Below are 20,013 nucleotides of genomic sequence, written 5' to 3'. Positions count from 1 at the left end.
GCCAAGATGGCGGCGCCCAGAGCTGTCAACGTGCTGCGGGGCGGCGGTGAGTGCGCGCCGCCGCGGGGCGGGGGGAGGCGCCGCCTCGTTCCCTCGGCGGGGGTGAGCAGCCGCAGAGCGGCTCCGCCGGCCTGAGCGCCCGGGGGCTGCGGGACTGGGGGCCGCGCGGGAGGTGGGACTCCTTCAAGGCCCCCGGGAGCACTGGGGCGTGGGGCCTGGCGCCTGGCGCTGTATGAGGAAAAAGCCAAGCGCGCGGGCTCCGGGTGTGCCTCGCCTAACTCCGCCCGCGCTTTGTTGAAGCTCGCCGGACGCGCCTAGGCTGCCCTCCGCCCGCGGATGAGCCGCAGGAGTGCTCCCCTCTAGGCTTTCTGTGATAATCAGTATTTAATTAAGAAAAAAACGTTTTCTGACAGAACTATGTATTTATTCTACCAGCTCACCGAATCTCAGATCTTTAACGTGCATGCAGGTGTTTTCCAGCCCATCTTTGCTCAGGCCACCCTCCTGAAAGCACCTTTTCTACTGCGTGGCCCTGCAGAAGTGAATCCCTCCTGTGCGCCTTATGCCATAGTCACACGGAACTGTTGTACAAAGTGCTCTGCTCACTGCAAAATGGATTATTTTACTGGTGTGAGATGATTTACCTCTCATCACTTCCCCTCAGCGTTTTGCTGTCTTACGTTGAATCAGACTTTGAGCCCTTTGAGCATACCCTCATTTGAGTGTTTCTTTTTGGCTTCCATTGCAAAATCTTAAATGTATGAACAGGAGGGAGCACCTCACGGTGGTCTCAATAAAAGACTTTTATGATTAAATATGTATATATTTTATTTAAGTCTTAAATAATTACTGTAGTAATAGGGAGTACACTGATTCTACATTAATTTTAACTCTCACATTAAACTGCGAGCACAGCACTGCAATGCTATACAGCTGACATAACAGCATTTCCAGCCCTTTTTTCCCCACTATTGATCCTGTTCTTCTAATGTACTTTTATTTTCCATTCTGTCCAATGAGTCTTGACCAGCCTTCGGAAAACATAAAGGCCTTTTCTTCACAATTAGCCCTACATCATGCAGGGCAGAAGAACCACATCATTTTACCTAGATTCTCGGAACCTGGACTTCAGCTAAACTCTGGCTTTCGGAGTCTCTTATTTATTTTATTTTAGACACCAGTCAAATCCTCTGCGCTTACACATGTGCCACTTGGAAACTGAATCACATTTTTAGCACATGGTACCATACAACATTGGCTATTTTTTTGTTTTAAATCTCAAATGAAGTAAAATTTAGTGTGCAGCTTCGTTCTTGATTTCTTGCTTCAGCAGCGGTACATCTGTGAACTTTGTTCTGGGTGTTGTGTGGTCATGTGTGGCCGGTACAACTGCCTCCACCGCTCCGTGCCCCAAAACCCCATGTCTGTCATTCAGTTAAAATAGCCAAGCCATTCAAATTTGTTAAGCCTTCATACTCTCCCTTCAGACGTCAAACTTTATTCAGTTCCCCTGGTGGATATGCATTTCCAGAAGCTGAAAAAGCAAAAATGTCATAGTTCAGACAAGACTGATTAAACTGAATCCAATTTTCCCTGAATTGGACAGTTCAGTATAATTTGATTTGCAAATACTGAAAGACAGAAGTAATTTTAATTAGATTTCAGTCCACCTAAGGGAATCTATTCTACCTAAATTGAAGGAAAATTACTTTTTGATAGCCTCTTATGTGATATCTCTTCATACTTCTGGTGTTATGTTTCTACAACTGATGAAAGTTTTCATTATTATGGAACTGTTTCTAGATAAGCACATTTGAAAAGCAGAGATCTTGGAAATTTGTGTACTGGTTAAATACTTTCTCCATATATCAGAAGGAATTAGGCTATCATAAAAAAATATATCTATTATGTTAGAAAAAGTTGAATGATTATGCTTGCAAACAGTTAAGAAGTGTAATTTCTTTGTTAGATGTATCAGAGAATTTATGTGAATGTTCCCTGTCTTGCTAGTGGCAGAATTGCAATACTGTCAACCCAGGGAGAAGGTGCACAGCTTTGTAAGAGTATGGGTTGCTTGCACAAACCTGAGATTCTGTAGGCTCCAGCCCCACATTTCAGAGTGGACTTGCACTGGATTTAGCTGCTACCCTTCTTTGAACTGTATTTGTGAAGGATTTTACAGGTGATGCATAGGAGTGTTAATTGTATTTACCATTTTGTAAAAGATAACTAAGAAACAGCCAGAACACAGCCACAATGATGGCATGCTGACCTGTCACAGTTTGTACTTATAAATAATACTGGTTGTATGATATTTTACCATCTTGTAAATGCTCTAATTACACATTATGACAGTCTCAGGTATTACAATAATTGCATCTGTGATGTTCATTGGTAATAAAATTAAGAAAAAGGCATCAAAGAACTGCATGTCTCCTAATGCAACCTAGACGATTTAAGGCATAATAATCTTTTATTGATCTATTAATTTTAGGCAGGTAAATTACAGTAGAGTAGAGCCCCTAATTTCTTGTAATAAAGTTTCAGGACTCGGAGCCACAGGAAAATAACTGATGAAAAGATATGCCTTGTAAAACAAGTCTCTTATTGTGTTAAATACTGGTATTACCATTTTCTTAACTTGATTCCCTATGTCTACCAATGAATGAGTATTCTTTAATAATCTATGATGCATGTTATTGCCAGACTTTTAAAGTTAAGTTATTGTAGGCTGAAGGGTGTGTGATGTATCTCTTAGATATGTAGTCTGTGTGTGCAGGCAGTATGTTTAGTTGCTTGTGCATTACCTTGTCTGCATTCTGACAGAACTGGACATTTTGCAGGTATCCTAAAGAGGTGGGGATAAGCTTTTAAGTCCTGCTCATATGGAGAAGCTGTAGATATCTTCTTTGGCCTGTTTGTAATGTGCAGCACTGGAGATTTTGTTTTTCTTCTGTGGATGCAGAGCCATTTAAAAATGTTTTTCAAGACATTTTCTGATAATTTTACTCTCCTCCCCTCCCTTAGCAACATGAAAAGGAAATATATGAATAATATATGTTTATAAATCTTTTCCAAAATAAAGGGGGAACATAGCTGGAGTAAGACTTTGTTGCAGTATGAGTTCAAAGCCTCACACTTTCAGGTTTGCCTAGAAGAGATCCTTATTTATCAGCAGTATTTTCAGTATTACAAAGCATTTTATTTGGGCTGTGTAGATCAGGTCAGTTTGCAGATCTGATAGTAAAATGTTGTTGAGTGTTGTGTATCCTTCAGAGCTAGTCTAGGCAAAATAGAGTATTTCAAAGAAATAAAAGGAATAAAAACCTCTTTTTCAGCAGGGTTGCTCATGAAACTATTCTGAAGCATTGCAGAAGTTAGAAATGTTAGCTCAGACCTTGCAGAGATTGAACTAATAGAAAAAGATGTAGGCAAGTCACTGAGGCACTGTGAAGCAGTTTTATGTCCTTTAGGTAAGGTGTGCATATATATATATATATATATATATAATTTTATATAGTATTTTTCTTTGTGATTAGTCATGGCTTTGACATTTAAGATAGTAAAACAGGCAGTCAGCTTTCAAAGTATAATTTTATGGTGAACTGCATATTAGCATACAGAAACGTGCTACAGAGTCAGCAGCTGGGAGGTGGTTAATTAAATGGATAGATAAAGTACCTGCTGGAAATATCTTTACGTCTCCCTTTCCTGGCTTTTTGATTTTAGAAACATGGTCGAGATCAAAACTATTACTTCACTGAGCGATATCTGCCCAAAACCTCTGTAGTTTCCACCACCTGCAAGGGGAGAGGGCTCTTCCTGTTCTGGGAACAGTTTCTGAGCTGCCATATGCTAGGGAACCAGCCTGTTTCCGTCTTTTTAATAATGTACTTTGAAATAGGATTTGCGTTATTTTAAAAATGTTGCTTACCCTTTGCTAAGTGTAACCATAAACATCAGCATGTGTAAGACTATTTTCGTGATAAGAATGAAACATTATAATTTCTTAACACTGTAAATAGTCAAATACTAAAAGCATATTTTCACCTGTATCTTCATCACTGTTAATCTTAGAAACTTGCAACTCAAAAAAATTAAAAATCTTCATTCCTCACCTGTAGAAACTTCTAATTTTTTAAAGCCATCTAATGCATAAAGACAAACAAACAAACAAACAAAAACTCCTATATCACGTATAGGTATCAGTCCTGGGGGAAACATTTTTCCTAGTATCTCAGACTGATAATGAGTATGCCATATAAGTCTGAAGGTTTTTTGGCAGATGGGAAAAGTGACTGAAAACTTTTGTCAGAGAGTTTTCAAGATCAAATGATGCTTGGGTGCACTGTGCAATATGTGAGCTGGGCAATTAGCTGGAAGCAAACATTAATTCACATTTTCCATTAATTTGTAGACAGACTCATGTCTCCAGAATTTAGCATTAGCATTATCAGCTGCAAATGATGCACGGTGGAAGTTCAAACCATTTGATCGCAGCACACTTTTAACATTTTCAAACGATCCAGAGGTAGTTCCATCCCTGTCTTGCAAAACATCAGGCAGACAAGAAATTATTCCCATTTCAACAGTGTAGCAATGAGTAACTTTGGGGGAGACATACACTTTCGTGGTCTGAGGCATGAGAGAAAAAATATTCCCCTTTCAATAAAGTGTTTAATTGTTGTCTTGTGTCAACTGAGAGGTAATGTGTTGTTGGCAGCATGCAGAGCCTCTGTTCTGACACGGTGTATCACTTCTAGCTGGGGGGCATTTGTGGGGTGTGGTTTCTCCATTAGCTTCGTTTTCTCCATTGGCATCAGCCAAGGCTGCATTCCCAGGAAGGAGGGTCCTTAGCAGGTGTCCTCACCTCACCCACCTCTCAGCAGGCTGGCCGCCATGCTGGAGGCTGTGCAGCTTTGGCCACTTCCCCGGGGTCCATTTTCAAATACCAGAAAATGTGAGGTAAACCTAGCTGTAATCCTTCTGGCAAAACTGAACTGTTACATTTTGCGTCTGTCCTTTTCCATTTTGCAGTCTCTTTTCTTAAAACTCACACGGACCTTTCCCTAGACAAAAAAGGGGCCCATTTCTCTCTCCATTTCCTTTTCAGAGCTCTGACCTGCAGCAGCTCGGTGCCCTGGTGTGGTGGTTTGCTGTGAAGCTGGTGCCCAGCTCTGTCTGTGGGCTCTGATCCCTGAAGGATGAGTGGTATACTATGTGACAGATCTTGGCTGGTCCCTGAGCTTGTTTAATGCAATATGTAGCATTTGAAGAGTAAGAATGAAGAACTGAAACTTGCTAAATTTTGGATGTGGCATTGTGAATGACAGTGTATTTCAGAGCATATAGCTCCTCTAACCAAAGTGACAGGATGAGGTGCCACCTGAACATATAGTGGAACAGGTTGTGCCTCCCGGATCTCAGCCCAGGTAGCTACGGGAGACAAAAGGAACTGAAATTGTTAACAGCAGTTGATGGATGGAGAAACTGTAGTGCCAAGGGAGTAATTTGCAGAGCATCTCATGGAAGCATGGCATCAGGAGAATTAAATGGAGTCTGAAACCTGTGCTAACATCTGCTATTTCTGAGCTACTGGATTAACACATTGTTTAAAAATGGACATATGTGAAGTAGCTTTCTAGATTTAGATAATATTTTCCTTGTAGTCTAGTTTTGCACTGAATTTCTTTAAGTAAACCAGAAGACGTAAGATGTACACAAAAATGACATCTCATAGCTAGAAAGTTCTGAAATTCTCTGTTACGAGTGGTTTCCAGTTCTGCAGGGGAAACTGTACTACTCAATTCTGACACGTTTCCCATTATTTCTTGCATGATTTTCTATGTATAGAAATGGTAAGGTTGAGGTTACAACAAAAAGCAAGTCTGTTTCAGTGGTTGAATTGTCCTAATACTGTGACATCGTGTTTTCAATTCTTACTCTGAAGTCTGAGTTTCTGCCGAAGGCAATAGAAGATCAGATGCTTCTAGTTTTGGATTTGCAGCTAAAAGTGCAGCAGAGATCTGTGTCATGAAATCTAAGCTGTTTTTCCCTTCTGTCATATTTGGACATACTAGATACGATGCTCTGGTTTTGATAGTTGTGAATCGTGAGCAAATTTAAGTGAAAGTTAATGTTCACCGACAGTTCTCCTGTTCTGCTGCAGACTATAATTTCTGAGTGGAGATTGGTTGTATATGCAGTCTGTAAAGGGTCTCTGTGCTAAAACTGCCTGTAAGACTCTGAGTTACAGTTATCTCAATTGCCATTTGGGATTGTGTAATTTTTCCTCTTTTTTGTTCCTCCTTCCTTCTTTCCCACTCCCAAACAAGCGCAGTTCGATAGCACTTGGAAATTCACATCTGGTTAGGCACTTTGGTACATCTTCCTCTGCACGCCAGTTTTGGGTGGTGGCTTGCAGTGCTTCTGAACACCATACCCCACTGCTGTTGGTCTAGCTATATTAGCATTAAAATATAATTGGAACATGTTTTCATGTAATGAAATGGGAGAGGGGGCGTATGTTACGATACAATTTTTGTGAGTTTTGTTGTGGGTTTTTTTTTACTTTTTGACTTTGTACCTTTTTGAACTGTATGCTTTGTTGGAGTGGTTTCTTTCCTAAGTATTTCTATTTAAAATCAATTTACTTTTTTAAGGTATACCTGTGTGCTGGATCTAACTTTCATATTACATATGTGAAAAAGGAAGAGAAAGTACATATGTGAGAAAGTGTATAAAGAGGAGTCTGTACTTTGTGTGCTCTCTGCCTTACAGTTACGCATCCTGCAGAAAGAGACTGTTTGACTACAGTGTTTTAATTTCATTTTCTAGTTTTTATCTGTATGTTTCTGGAGTCTCCCTGACCACTGCTGTTACCTGGTGGCGCCGACATTTCATCAAGTTTAGAGAAGCGATCTACCTGGATTCAGGCCTAGGTGCTGCTGTAGCTGATGCACATGATCCCCTCTGGTCAGGAACCCAAGCCCTGTAGTGCCAGGATTCCCAGGGGCGCTGGAAGAAAGCTGCCTTCAGATGCTGCCCCCTGCTTTCATTTTCTTTGTTGTTTTTACATAGCATCACCTTATGCTGATGGGCAATGTACCTCACCACTAGGAAGTTCTGGCTTTAGTTCATTGATGACTAGGAGAAGAGATTCTTTTTAAAATAGAATGGAAGCAGAAGCAGCTAAGAGTACAGGCAGTGAGGGGAGTTACTTTGGCATCTCTTGATTGCTATTTAGAAATAAAGCAACAAGTTATTAAACAAAAGAATAATCTTGCAGCTTTAGCGTTACTCTGATATGTTGGTTTCTTATTACATAGTCATTTCTGTGCTTTCAGTGCATAGTGAGTACAATGCGTATTGATTTTGTTCTTCCATGTTTCTCCTTTAATCTGTTTCATTCTGTTAGAAGAGCTACATTCTGTAAACATTGCATATGATTTTTGCAGCAGTTGAAATTCCTTTATTTAGGACATGTTTGTAGAATTATTTTTTTATTATTTTATTTTTTTATGATTGCAGAATGAGTGTTAGTGGTCAATCTAATTAAATACAATTGTATTTCCCGTATGTTTTTTTTTTTTTACTTTGCTCTTATATGCCTTTATTTTCATCAGGACTTTTAAATTTCTCTCTCTCTCTTTTTTTTTTTAATCATGAGGTTGGCAGACAGATACAAGTATGTGCCTATCCTGCTTTAAAATACATAAATATATATTTATAATCTTAAAATTCTTCCCAATGTGGGGGGGAGGGACTTGTAATTTCTGCTTAATTGTCAGGAGTTATTCCCTCATTGTTTAGAGTTCTGTGATCTTGCTGTCTTTTTCTTTTGTAAAAATAATATGCATATATATATATATATTATGAGAAGAGTCATTAAAAGTTGCTTCTTTCTTCCTACGTCAGTTTTTATGACCAGGTTGACTGGTCAAGCAGGCAGAATGTGTTAATTATTCTTCCTCATACATACAGTTCTGCCTTGTTCATTTATCTTGTACTGCTTGGATTTAGCTAGCTAACATTACGTACGCCATTACTTGTAGAGAGAATTATTTTCCTGATATCCTAAGAAAGTGTGTGGAAAACCTATTTCTTGTTTTTCTGTTGTCGTAAGTTTTGTGAACTCTATTTTTCTGAACATGAGCTGTTTAGCGTGGGAGGAACTACAGTAACTAGAGAACTTGCAGAGCTCTGGCATCACAAATGTGCAGATAGAACAGATAAGGATTCTCAGATTTATTTATTTAAATCTGGTGGCTCACAAGCATCTGAGATAAAGATGTCTTTACTAAAAATGCAGTGATTCTGTTCGTGTGGTAAGGGAAGGCCTGCTGTAGCACAGAGCATGCATTGTATTACAGTTCACATCTCTCAGGCTTCTTCTCTGCTCAAGGTTTGACATTCCTGGTGTTTCTGACATTTTTTAAAAAGCAGTAAAAAAAATCACATTGGATCTTTTTATGCATCAAAAACTATAGCTATAATCATGTGGTATAACCACATTAAGAATTTTTTTCCAATCATCAGCAAGGGAGAAAGTTACTGGCCTTGCTCGACAAAGTTCATTCAAAGATTTGGGCAATTATGGATTGCCCGAGAACTGAAGCTAGAGTTGTTTTCTTGCATTGTGGCTGTACCTGGAGGTCACAGACTACAAGTTTCTGTTGTTAGCATTGTCCAGGATCTTCACGTGCCAGCAAATGTGCAGCAGTTTGTGACATAAGGGAGAGGCCGAGGCTTTTGCCAAAGCAGAGGCTTTGCCAGCTTGCTGTTGGGTGGTGAGCCTCACCCTGGTGTCTGTGAGACTTCATAGTGGCTCTGGTGGGAGCAAACAGCTTGGTGGTGCACCTTCTTGGATGAGCTGCTGAACTCCCTGTCTCTCCACCTACAATACAGGTATTTATCTACCTTGCAGGTGCATTAGCTAAGGTTAATGAGTTGTTTGTAAAGCACGCTGAAGATGAAAAGCTCTGTAAAAATGTTAAGTATAATTATGTATGAGCTCTTGAGTGCATAATGGCTGTTTGCTTGCTAGTATTTAAAGCAATTTGTAACTCACTAAGTATGAAAGGCACTGTATGAAGTCAAGCTCTAGTTTCCATTTAAGAAAAGTCACTCTTATTTTGCGTTCAGTAGTTCAAGTCACACAACTCGTCTTCTGTGTTCCATAGTGAGCAAAAATATTTGGAAGATTTTTTAAAAGAAGGCATTTCAAAACTTTTCAAGTCATTACCTGGTAAGGATTTCTTCTCTTTCAGTCATATCTTACCCTATCTGTATGTCCCAGGTTTCGTTTGCTGAGTGCCAACATCTTATCCCTTCTTCCATTTTACCAAATGTTCCTTCTGTCTCTTCTTCCGCTTCCATCTGAGTGGCTGCAACCTTCCTCTCCCTGTGTAGGGAACTGGGACATATTCATAATAAACTTTTTTTTTTTTAACTTAAAATCTTTTCAGTCTTTGTGTAGGGGATAAGGAAAGGATATCTGGAGAGGGTGTAAGGGAAAACATCTAAGGTAGTGTTTACAAACTGAACCATTTGTTGGCAAACGGTAGAATCACTTAACATGTGACACTACAAAGGTTATTGGACAGAGGAAATTTGATATTAGTTTTTAAATTCCTTTTAAGATAGTTCATATTAAAAACATACTATGTGAATGGGAAACAGCCTGGAAATGTGTTATGACATTTTATGACAGAAGCAAAGTCTGGAAAGTTTGTTTATCTCACTAAAGAGCTGATTCCCTGGGGAGTTTTCCTTTTAGAACCACTGTCCTTTCCAAATCAGTAGATGTCTTTACCTATATATTTTAATTTCTGAACAAAGAAGAAAAGGTTGGAAAACAAGTGTTCAATGAGCTGCTATGCTGCATGGAAGGAAGCCTTAGGGTATTAAAGGGCTCTTCAGAGCTCCTCAGAGGTCTTTTGGCAGCTTTACACTGTAGAATGCAGCCTGAGAAAACTTTCATGAGAGTGTCTGAAAGTCGACTGCTCTCTCTCTGGTTTAGAAGATAAATAACCAGCCACTGTAGCCAGCTGTGTAAAGTCTCCCAACTTTCTCATTTTAAGGATGTTTACTTTCATGTATTTATACTTAAAATCACTGTTTAAAGTGATGTTCCAGTTTTAGATCAAGCTTATTTTGAACCATGAAGGACTATTGTGGTAATGAACGTTATCTAAATTTATACATTAACGCAGCGTATCAGATGTTATCAGGTAATCTGTTTCATATTTAGTTGTACATGAAGTCAAATTAGGTCCTGCATTATGTATTTTCTAGAATTATGGAAGTCAACACGCTTGACATAACACTGAAAGAAAATGACAAAGAAATTGGTTTTCTCACATAAATCCAGCTGTTCAGTCTCTGATCTTCTGACTGGAGTTGGAAAAAAGCAATAGGAAGCTCCTAACTTCCTTGCACTGTGAGCAGGCATAAGTGGAGCAGATGCACATCTCTTCTGCTGACTGTGCCATTGCAGTGGTAGCAAACAAATCAGAATCATCTTCACTGTGTCCGTTTGCTCACCAAGTGGGATTCAGGACCTCAGATGTTAATGAAGTTGTGATCAGAGTCATAGAATTTAATTCATGTTCATTTCATTTTGCAATAGGCCATGCAGGTAGTTTGAAATGAAATTCACATTTTCATGATTTAAATATAGAGCAGTCTTAGTGCGTACTTTCCTGAGTTTGCTGATTTGGGGATGATTTGAGAGCCAGAAAGAATTGATACCTCCTCCAGGACACATCTCAGGTGCAATTCTGCCAATACACATGACTTCTGTTATCACATCGTTTATGTAATTTAGCACCAAAGCTCATCACCTGGAATTTATCCAGGTGTTGCACCGAAGTCTGCTGACAGACAGACCAAACACAGGCTGAACGCAGAAGATGTCTGGCTCTGTGGCAGGGCTGCTGCAGAAAGCTGTGGGAGCACCAGCACTTGTTCTAGAGACAAGGCTTTAGCACTCTGTCTGTCCAGCTCTGTTTTATAATTCTCAGAGTCATTTATAATGCACCATGAAACACATCTGGATAAAGATTTAATGAACAACTTCACTGACCTGAATTTTAATTAGAAAGACAATGATTTCAGCTGTAATTGCACTGTTGAAATTGAGATATCAGAATTTCCACATGCAGATCTGTGGTTCTAGTAAAGCACTCTCAAGATGGGCGTGCGCTGTCATTGCATTTATCAGGATCGCTGACCCTCCTTGCTAGCACCGATGTGTACTGGTTACCACATGTACGGCTCTGCTAGTAGCCTGTTTTTTATTTCCTTCTTCAGTCTTTCCCATGCACACCGTGCAATGCAGTACATGCCTGTGTCTCCCATGACACAGAGACAGCTAAGCAGCCTTCTCTTTCAACTGTGTTAAGGTTGTATTTGCCACTGTATTTTTACTTAAGGGTAAAAAAAATGGGGTTTTTTTGTATCAATTTGAATGGAAAGTCTTTTGCAAAATATTTTTTTCATGCAATTAATATCTTTACAGATTGTGCCTGTTCAGTCAGATCTGCCTCTGGAGTTCTTCCTCAATTGCAATCAGCCGAGTCTTGTCAGAGCAACTGGGAGATCCAGCTATGGGCTCAGATTGCTGTCCAGATTGATCTGCATCTCCAGGGGCAATACTGTTGCAAAGCTGTATATTTAAACCACAAACCTATAACAACAACAGCTGAAGGAGAGTTACAGTGGATGTTTGTCAAATCATGCAAGGGAATTCAAGAGTTCTGAGTTGAATTTGTGAATTAGTAATTGGCTAAGTGGGATGTCCCCATGGAGACTTCCATGGATTGCTGCCCAGCTTTGCAGGCAAGGTAGCTAAGCTTGCTCTAAAGAAATGCCTATCATATTTTGCTGGCAAGTTAGATTATCTTCATCTTGTTCATAAGTTCATCTTACCTTCATCTCAGCAAAACACTGCTGCTCATAGATTTTACTATCTGGCAAATCCTTTTCAGTTTAGAAAAGGATTTGGAAACTTAATCTCTTGAAAAGACCCATTGCTTACTCGATCTGTTCTAGAAATTCGGATGGTGGAATAGTTCAATAAAAAGTACACAGAGAGTGAATAGAGTGATGAAGACAGTTTAGAAATTTATTTTTTTGAGTTTGCTTCTGTGGAAAGAAGCAGTCATGGGCCTTGCTCTGTCCATCATTATTATTATTATCATTATTCCTGATAGAATGGGAAGGTTTTATGTGGTAACTGTTACTGTGAAGTTGCAGCAGCAGAAGTGAATGTAAGCACAGTGAAGGTTTGGGAGGTGAGAAGCATTGCCTAAAGTGCAACTGGACTTCATAACCCAGTTTTAAGGGATTAACCAGGTGCTGTAGTTGGTGTTTAATTGTCTTTGTTTTGACAAGATATGTGTTGCTTGAAGGTCCTCCGGGAAATTTCTTGCAGCAGCAGCTGGGTTGTCAATAGTACGGTATGGGGTAGTGGTGAAACCCAGAAGTCCTTCCTTACCACCCAGTTCTTGGGATCTGAATGTGACATTTGCTCACTGGAGAGTGAGGGAACTGAGGAGCAGGGCTGGGACCCATCCCAAAGACATACTTTGGGAATTCATAGATGATTAATGTCATCCATCTTAACTGCTCCTGCATTACATCAGACAGGTGTAGGGAAGTGAGTGTGTCAGATCCAGGCCTGCACGTATGCTATCACTCTCATGAGATGTGCTGATATCCTTCATCTTCCCAAGACCTAGGAAAGGTCATGGTTAAAACTGAACCTGTAGTCATCACAGTGGTGATTATTGTTTAATTTACTGTAAATCAGCCACCAAGCTGGTGCACACAGATGCCTTAGCTCTTTCTCAGTTAAGGCGCCTGCTGTACTCAGCTATTTATTAGATCCCGGTTAAACATTCATTGGTCCAGGGATGTGAGCACGGCAAATGAGGTCTGGTGAGATCCAAGTAGTTGAGCCTTTGTACTTTGTTGTGTGTCAACTAGTGTACATTAAAAGCTGAAGCTCAGGTCCTTTTCCTGTTCGTATCCACAAACAGGAAAAGGAAAGGCAGTGAAGGTGTGACTGGGAGAGCAGTGGCTGCAAAGCCACAAAGGCAGGGGGAGGCAAGGGGACACATCACCGGTGTGCCCAGGGTGCTGCAGCCCTCTTCTCCTCGCTCTGTAAAAAACTGGGCAAGTTTTTCCAGATGCTTCCTTGGATCATTTCCCTCCTGTTCCTGACAGAAAATTGCAGAGACATCCCAGTGTTTGTATAGAGAATGAGAGCGGCACCACAGAGAACTGCAAGCCATCCTGCCCGTGCTGGGAAGGATGCCTGATGCCTTGGGACAGGAGGGGCCTGGATTGCAGCAGTGCTGCGCAGAAGGAGCAGTGTTGTGTCTGGAGCCAGAAAACGCACTTTGAAACCACTATGTGGAAAATGCAAAACATCTTATTACTCTTTCCCTACCACAGAATAAAGCCCGTTTTTATGTCTGACGTTTATGAAGCCTTACAAAAGCTCAGTGTCTGTGAGGGACACCGTTGCCATCCTGATTCAGACTGGCTGCCTCCCCCAGGCTGCCAAGAGCACGATGTCAGCACCTCCGAGCTGCTGTCCCTGAGGTTTGCCCAAATCTGTTGGAGGACTCACCAAGGGAGCAAGGGATGTATCTCAAGCTTTGTGCCTGGCTAGGGCTGCTTTTTGGGTTCCTGGGGCTTGCTCAGCCTGCCTGGCTTTGCCGCTTGCCCAACACTGCAGCCCACCTCGCCATGTGGTAATGCTGATGAGGATCTACTGGCAACAAGTGGCCTGGTCTGTCTGCGTTGCCTTCAGCAGGAGTTCCCTGACAACAGGCTTCAGGCAGGGGACGCCTCACTGGCAGCACCACGTCAGCGGGCAGGCCGCCCGGGCGTGCAATGCGGCCGCCTGTCCCCGTGCCAAGAGCGAGTTCTGCTGATCCTGATCGGCTCCATTTGTCAACATATGGCTCCCGCTGAGCTGCGTGAGACAAGAATCATTCTTGGCACGGGGCTGTCCGGCTGCACCCACCAGGACCTGGCAGCCACCCCAGCAGGAGGCCAGCACCCAGCCCACTCCTTCAGCCCTGCAGCTCTGCTGCTGCGCTGCTGGGAAGGGTAGGGATGAGAAGAGGGAGATTCCCTCACTTCATTTGCAAGGCTTCTTTTTTTTTTTTTTTTTTTTTTTTGTGGCTGTCTGGATGATTAATGTGAATAGGAAAATACTGTTGACCCATTTAAATCACGTTAAACGACATCCATTGCTCATCTGCATAATGAAATACACACTGAACATTACAGCCTAAGTATAAGAGCCAGTGAACTACAAAAATAATATTTTACTCATTTAGATTATGAAGTAAAATATAGGACATTAGTACTAATCATAGTATTAGATTTTAAGCCATGCAAATTGTAATTGTCAGTGAAAAAGAACTATAAGTTGAGAAGGCTATTAGCATTTCAGCTTTAACAGTTAATTTGAGTAATCTTTTTTTTTTTTTTTTTTTTTGTTTTGCTAGCCTGCAGCTCAGGAAAGTCTGTGTGCAAAACATTTAATAATAAGTTCAGTGCTGTTTGGTATCATTATTTAATTTCAGTCATTAAATAAGTGTTAGAAATATTAATTTGCAGTATTCAAATGTATTGACATTTTACATTACAAAGAGTAAATTGTAATCTTCTCTTGAATAAAATCAAATCCAAAAGGCAAATTGTTAGTAACGGATAGATGAAATAATTTTAAGCATTTAAGTATCAAAGCAAAAGCTGAAGCCTTTAAAATATGAATTTTATCAAATAGAGAAATCATTTTCAGCATTTTAAACTAAATACAAATTTTAAAACACTGAATTTAGGCTGTCAGGTTTCTATGGTTACCCACCTTTCCAGCAGTTTCGTGAGATGTGTAAATAGGCCTATGAGTCATTTGTAATTATTTGTTTCTTGTTTGTTATAGTTGTAATTCCATGTTCGGTTTGAATCCAATATAGTTCACACCACATGCTTTGGTTTATGTATATTTTAGTGCATATGATTGACAGTGATTGAGCATTTCTTATGGAGTGCTTGTTTTTTTTGTCATAAGTGATGTATGTTGGTACTTCTGAAAAGGTAAACAGCTTCTTCCTGTATCTGTGTTTGATAAACAGGGACTTTTGTGATAAGAAAGAGGTCTTTGTAAATGTTAAGTAAGGAGATAAGTGAAATGTATTTAAAAAAAAATTAAAACAGCTCCCAGACGTTATACTATACTATTCCAAATTTGATCCATAATCCTATCATTATAATTCATTCAGTGACCCAATGTCACGTATTTATGAATAAGCTTTCAAGCTATGCATTAAAAGCACATTCTGATGACTGACAGGTTTAAAAATAAATGCTTTAACAAGGATGCTAAAAGTTATCTGCAGCAAGCTCTTGATTGGAGCATCTTCCTTGTGCAGAGCATCTTCATGGGGAAAAATCAAAGCTTGTTTCCTCAAACACCGCAGCAGTGTGGTAGGAGCAGCTGTGAGCTCTTACAGCTGCCTGCTCGTGTATTTTGAAGTCCAGTGCGCAGGATGCAGTGCTCCAACCTTACACTCCGTTCCAGCACAGAACATGTTCATGTTTTTTTCAGTAAAACACTCACTGTCCTAATAAAACTTATATTTTCAAGTGAAAACAGGGTAATACAAGTTACTAATAAAATTCAGAGCAAGGCAAGAAACAGTCATTTTTACCAAATGAGTAGTAATGTGAGTATTTTATTAAGATAGTCATCCCCAAATTGCTAATGATATACACGCTTTTTTCATTTTGAGATAAGGCCAGCTTATCATTCAGGAATCATCTTGTATCCTTAGAGATTGGGCTGCAGGTGCTCATTGCAAAGATTCTTGTATTCTGCGTGGAGAAAAGCCTGCTAACCATCAGTTTTCTTCCTGTACCTCAATCTATGCAGAAAATCCTGAGTTTGAGAGCAGTTCTATGTTTTCTGAGCAAATATTACTCATTTTTCAACAGCCCTGCTCATCCACTGAAAGGATTTGTCAAAAACACATTTTGTGGTGATTCAGACGTATTTTTCTCGTTTCTGATGGAAATGTAAGATGTTAAAGTAGGATTTATTTTTAACTTGCTGCCAGCAACGTTTAGCGCCGCATCACGTATGGGTGCAGGACGTAAACATGCCAGCAGAAAAGCACTTGTTTCCCAAAGCACCTGAGCAGATTTTATCCCAGTAGGATTCGGTGAATATTAAGCTGTGGGTGGATGCATATTAACAAGATCCTGTATTGTGCACGTGTGTGTGAGGGCTATTGGAATGGCTTATTCTTTCAACCTGAAACAACTGCTTTTTTTAAACAGACCAACTTGTTCCAATAGTTATTACTCCCCTGCAACATCAAAGTGGGGAACACAATAACTAACCTGCCTAGTGTAAGTAATTCCTCTGATGTTTTACAGAACCTGAAGAGAGACAGAAGGTGTATGAGAGGTGTCCTTAAACATGCAGACCTGAGCAGATATGTTTCTCATTCTGATTTATTAAGTTTATGATAATTTACTTGATATAGGAATGTAGTAACAGAAGAGGAATGTTTCTCCTGCTAGTCACAGAATTTGAAATTTACCAGATGCTGTGATTTGGAGCCTAAATTCCCCTGGTATTAACTGTGTGAAACTCTTAATATTGCTTTGTCCAGCTTTTCAATCTGACTCATTTTCTGTGGTACTCTAAGCAGCACTTTCTGCTTATGTTCTGTTTGTGTTCTGCTGTTGGAGAGGGAAGATTCAGAAGAAATAGCACTGGGAGGGAAGACTGCTCAGGAGAGCTACAGTGCCCCGTTTCCAAAGTTAACCATTACACCTCAGTCACATTTCAGGTAATAGACAATTAATTTCCTTTGGTATATGCATAAATGTAATTTAGAAATAGCTAGATGCTACTCTGTATTTTTAAAAACCCTTAATAAAATGAGAGAGTGCTGTTTAATGACATCAGAATTTTGCTCAGTCACTGCCTCAGTGTGACTGTGTGCATGCTTGTACACACAGGAGCTCAGGGAATCGGTTGAAGGGGTTTTTGAGACTATAAAATTAATTTTTCCTTTTGGCCTTGTTTGTTAAAGTTGTACTGTGGGTTGCTGCTGATAGAAGGTGGCACCAAGCCAACTTCCTGGCGGAGCTATGGAAGGGTCACAGCTTGTCATGACCTGGGCACTATTACTTGAATGTTGTTATTATTGGGATGAAGTACCCTTAGGCTGTCATCCTTCCTGTAAATAGAAGAGGTTCTGATTCTCTGTGGCTTCCCAGTTTACCAACTTGCAAAACAGCTATTTTGTTGGCCATAAGTTTGATTGAATAATGAATTAGAAGATCTGCATTATTCAAGAGGATCTAATTCATCATCTTAGCGTGCTAGATTAGAGCGAGTAATAATAAGGAAAAGCCAAACAAGAATGCATTTCCATGGAGTTTGTAAATTTCCAGTCAATTAGAACAGTCATTTGTATTAGTATACGGCAAACAAATTGCCGGGCTCTGGTCTCCATGAAGCAAAGGCAACACTTTTGTCAGCCGGGAGTGCTGCTGGTGCTGAGGGCCTGGCAGGCTGCAGGAGGCCTGAGGAACGGGCAGCAGGGCTTGTGGGGCAGTGAGAACAGCAACCCCTTAGTTGCTTAACCAAACAACTTATGTCATCAGTATCTGACTGATTGTAACAATTAAATAGAACGATGCCAGTCTGAATACAGATTTTGCAACATACTGGTCCTGGTTTTGGTTTGTCAGGATACAGTCATAAGCTATTGCTGTCGAGGTTTTCACCCGTGTGTTGCTGTTACAACTGAAGTCACATCTACCCTAATGAATATTTCATTTCCCCAGTCACGCTATTAAAACCAGAATGTTTTTACCATTTCATTTCTGTTTTCTCTTTTCCAGTACCATCATGATGGCTGCGTTTACAAATTGCTGCTAGTCACAGTTTCAGCAGTCCTAGTAGGTTTTGCTTTCCCCTAATATGGGCAATTAGGAGGAAATATTTCTCACGGGCATGGGTTTGCTCTTTTCCATGTAATGACATAGTCCTGTAATCCAGGAAACAGTGCTGCATGGTGTCCATGTCCATGATTTCCTGATGTGGGAAAAAAGTGTGGAAAGCATCTGGAGAGGAGGAGACCCCTTTACCAGCTTGTTTCCTGTAAGCGAAATTGGAAGACCTTGTCTGTGCAAATAGATTTCAAAATAGAGTCTGCCCTTTGACTGTCTCCATAATTACACAGCTCTCTCTGTATTTTATTTGGCTGCCAGAGCAGTTAACCCCTGGAAGTAAGGGGCTGATGGTGGCGTGACCAGCACGGGTGCACAGGCATGACCATGTGAATACACTCTTGTTTAGAGAAGCCTGTCGTTAAGACCTCATTACAATATACTTTGACCAAATTCAAAAATTGTTATGCGTTGGATTGTGTTGATTAAGATATTTTATATCCTTAATGTACTGAGAATGCGGAGATATTAGTTGCAAAGAAGGAAAAAAAAAAGAAAAAAGTTATTTTGCGGCTTTGATGTAATCAACATCTGTCAACAGAATGAATTTGCTTTTGTTTAATTTCAAGGGCTCTTGTCCTTCTACTTTGCCCAATCAGTTTCAACTTGTGCCTGAGGCATTTCCCTATGTTGTTCTTTTTTTCTTCTTCTTCTTTCTTTCTTTTTTTTTTTTTTTAGCAAATGCACAGGTTATTGCTTGTGAAATGTGAGCCGTTCTTCTGTTACACAGGTTACACGGAGTTGGAGAGATCCTTTAATCTTTCCCAGTCTATTTTTGAAGCTTATGTATACCTCTGCAACACTGAGATTACAAAGTCAGTGTTTTATTAAAACAGTTGTGATTACAATTACAAATAAAGATCTATCAAAACACAACCATTAGTTCAGATTTAAAAATCTGAGCATTTGTTAACTAAGTATAAAAAGCCATATCAGATCTTACCTGGTTGCTTTGGTTGGATTCCTTATATTATCACCTAACACTTTTTCTAATACTTTGCTTCAAACTTTGAATATTCAAAAAAATGAAAATTTGCACAAGAAGCAAAACAGTGTGATATAATAGTAAGATGTCCTGACAAGCTATGTTAAAAATCTCTAGTATTTTGTCCTCAAATACCAATATACTCAGAAAATCTGCATGGTTGTTATAATTCAGTATTTTAAAAGACGATAAAATAGATGAAATCGTGTATTTAAAAATTAGTTGTCTGATGTTTCCGATGTACATATATTCTAGGCAAATTTTGCTTTATCAAGAGAAAGCTGCTTTTATTTCCTAAGTCAGTTTGGCATGAATTCTTGTAAATCTAAAAATGATTTCACTAGTGTGCTTCTGTAGCTATTAGGACAGGCTCTACGATGGAAAGTATTGAAAATATTCTAATTTTAGTTCTTAGGCCTTTCACAGCATGCCTTTATATTTGTTGTAGCGTAGAACTGTCGTGAAGTTTAGCCTTCGGTAACATTTTTACTAATTGTTGGGAAACCTAAAGCCTTTCATAAATAAATACCAAAAAATTGTTTACTAACAGTCACATTTGATGACTCACGTGGATAAGCAGTTTTTTGCGTGGCCACTCTGCACCTCGTTGAAAACATACCAGATGAATTGCTGTAACCGTTGAACAAGAAGCATTAGAGAAGCGTTTAACCACGAGTTCATTTCCAACATCTCCCTTTAAAAATACTTCTTGACCAGAGGAAAATCACATTTAAATGACTGAAATCAACTTAATTAAGGGTCATTAATAGAGATACACATAAAAAACTCTCTGCTCTGAGGGTGAAATGGGAGCATTTCATTATACAGTGTAGCAGATAACAATTAAAATAGACCTAGAGTAAAAGGCTAATAAATATAGGGCACATTTGTGCTGCAAAATCAGTCACTTAAAATGCTCCCACCCATCATCACACTTGAATTCTGTATTCAGCCCCTTTGGCTGACTCATTTAGAAG

General features: G+C 39.8%; 1 protein-coding gene across 4 annotated transcripts in view; it reads left to right on the top strand.

Annotated features, from left to right (window-relative positions):
* Positions 8,752–20,013, top strand: part of METAP1D (methionyl aminopeptidase type 1D, mitochondrial) — a 35,125-nt gene continuing 23,863 nt past the window's right edge. Inside the window, exons 1-2 of one of the 4 annotated variants that reach the window (XM_021400035.1) lie at positions 14,728–16,880; positions 17,944–18,202. In XM_021400035.1, the coding sequence (XP_021255710.1) occupies positions 18,140–18,202 (63 nt within the window). In that variant the 5' untranslated portion in view covers positions 14,728–16,880; positions 17,944–18,139. Of the gene's footprint in view, positions 8,908–9,032; positions 9,248–14,727; positions 16,881–17,943; positions 18,203–20,013 lie in introns of those variants that run through there. The other 3 variants (XM_021400036.1, XM_021400037.1, XM_021400038.1) reach the window with 3 other exon arrangements.

This window comes from Numida meleagris, chromosome 5 (assembly GCF_002078875.1).
Source record: "Numida meleagris isolate 19003 breed g44 Domestic line chromosome 5, NumMel1.0, whole genome shotgun sequence".
NCBI lineage: Eukaryota > Metazoa > Chordata > Aves > Galliformes > Numididae > Numida > Numida meleagris.
Note: the sequence above shows the minus strand (reverse complement) of the source record. Positions and strands in the feature narration are given on the sequence as shown.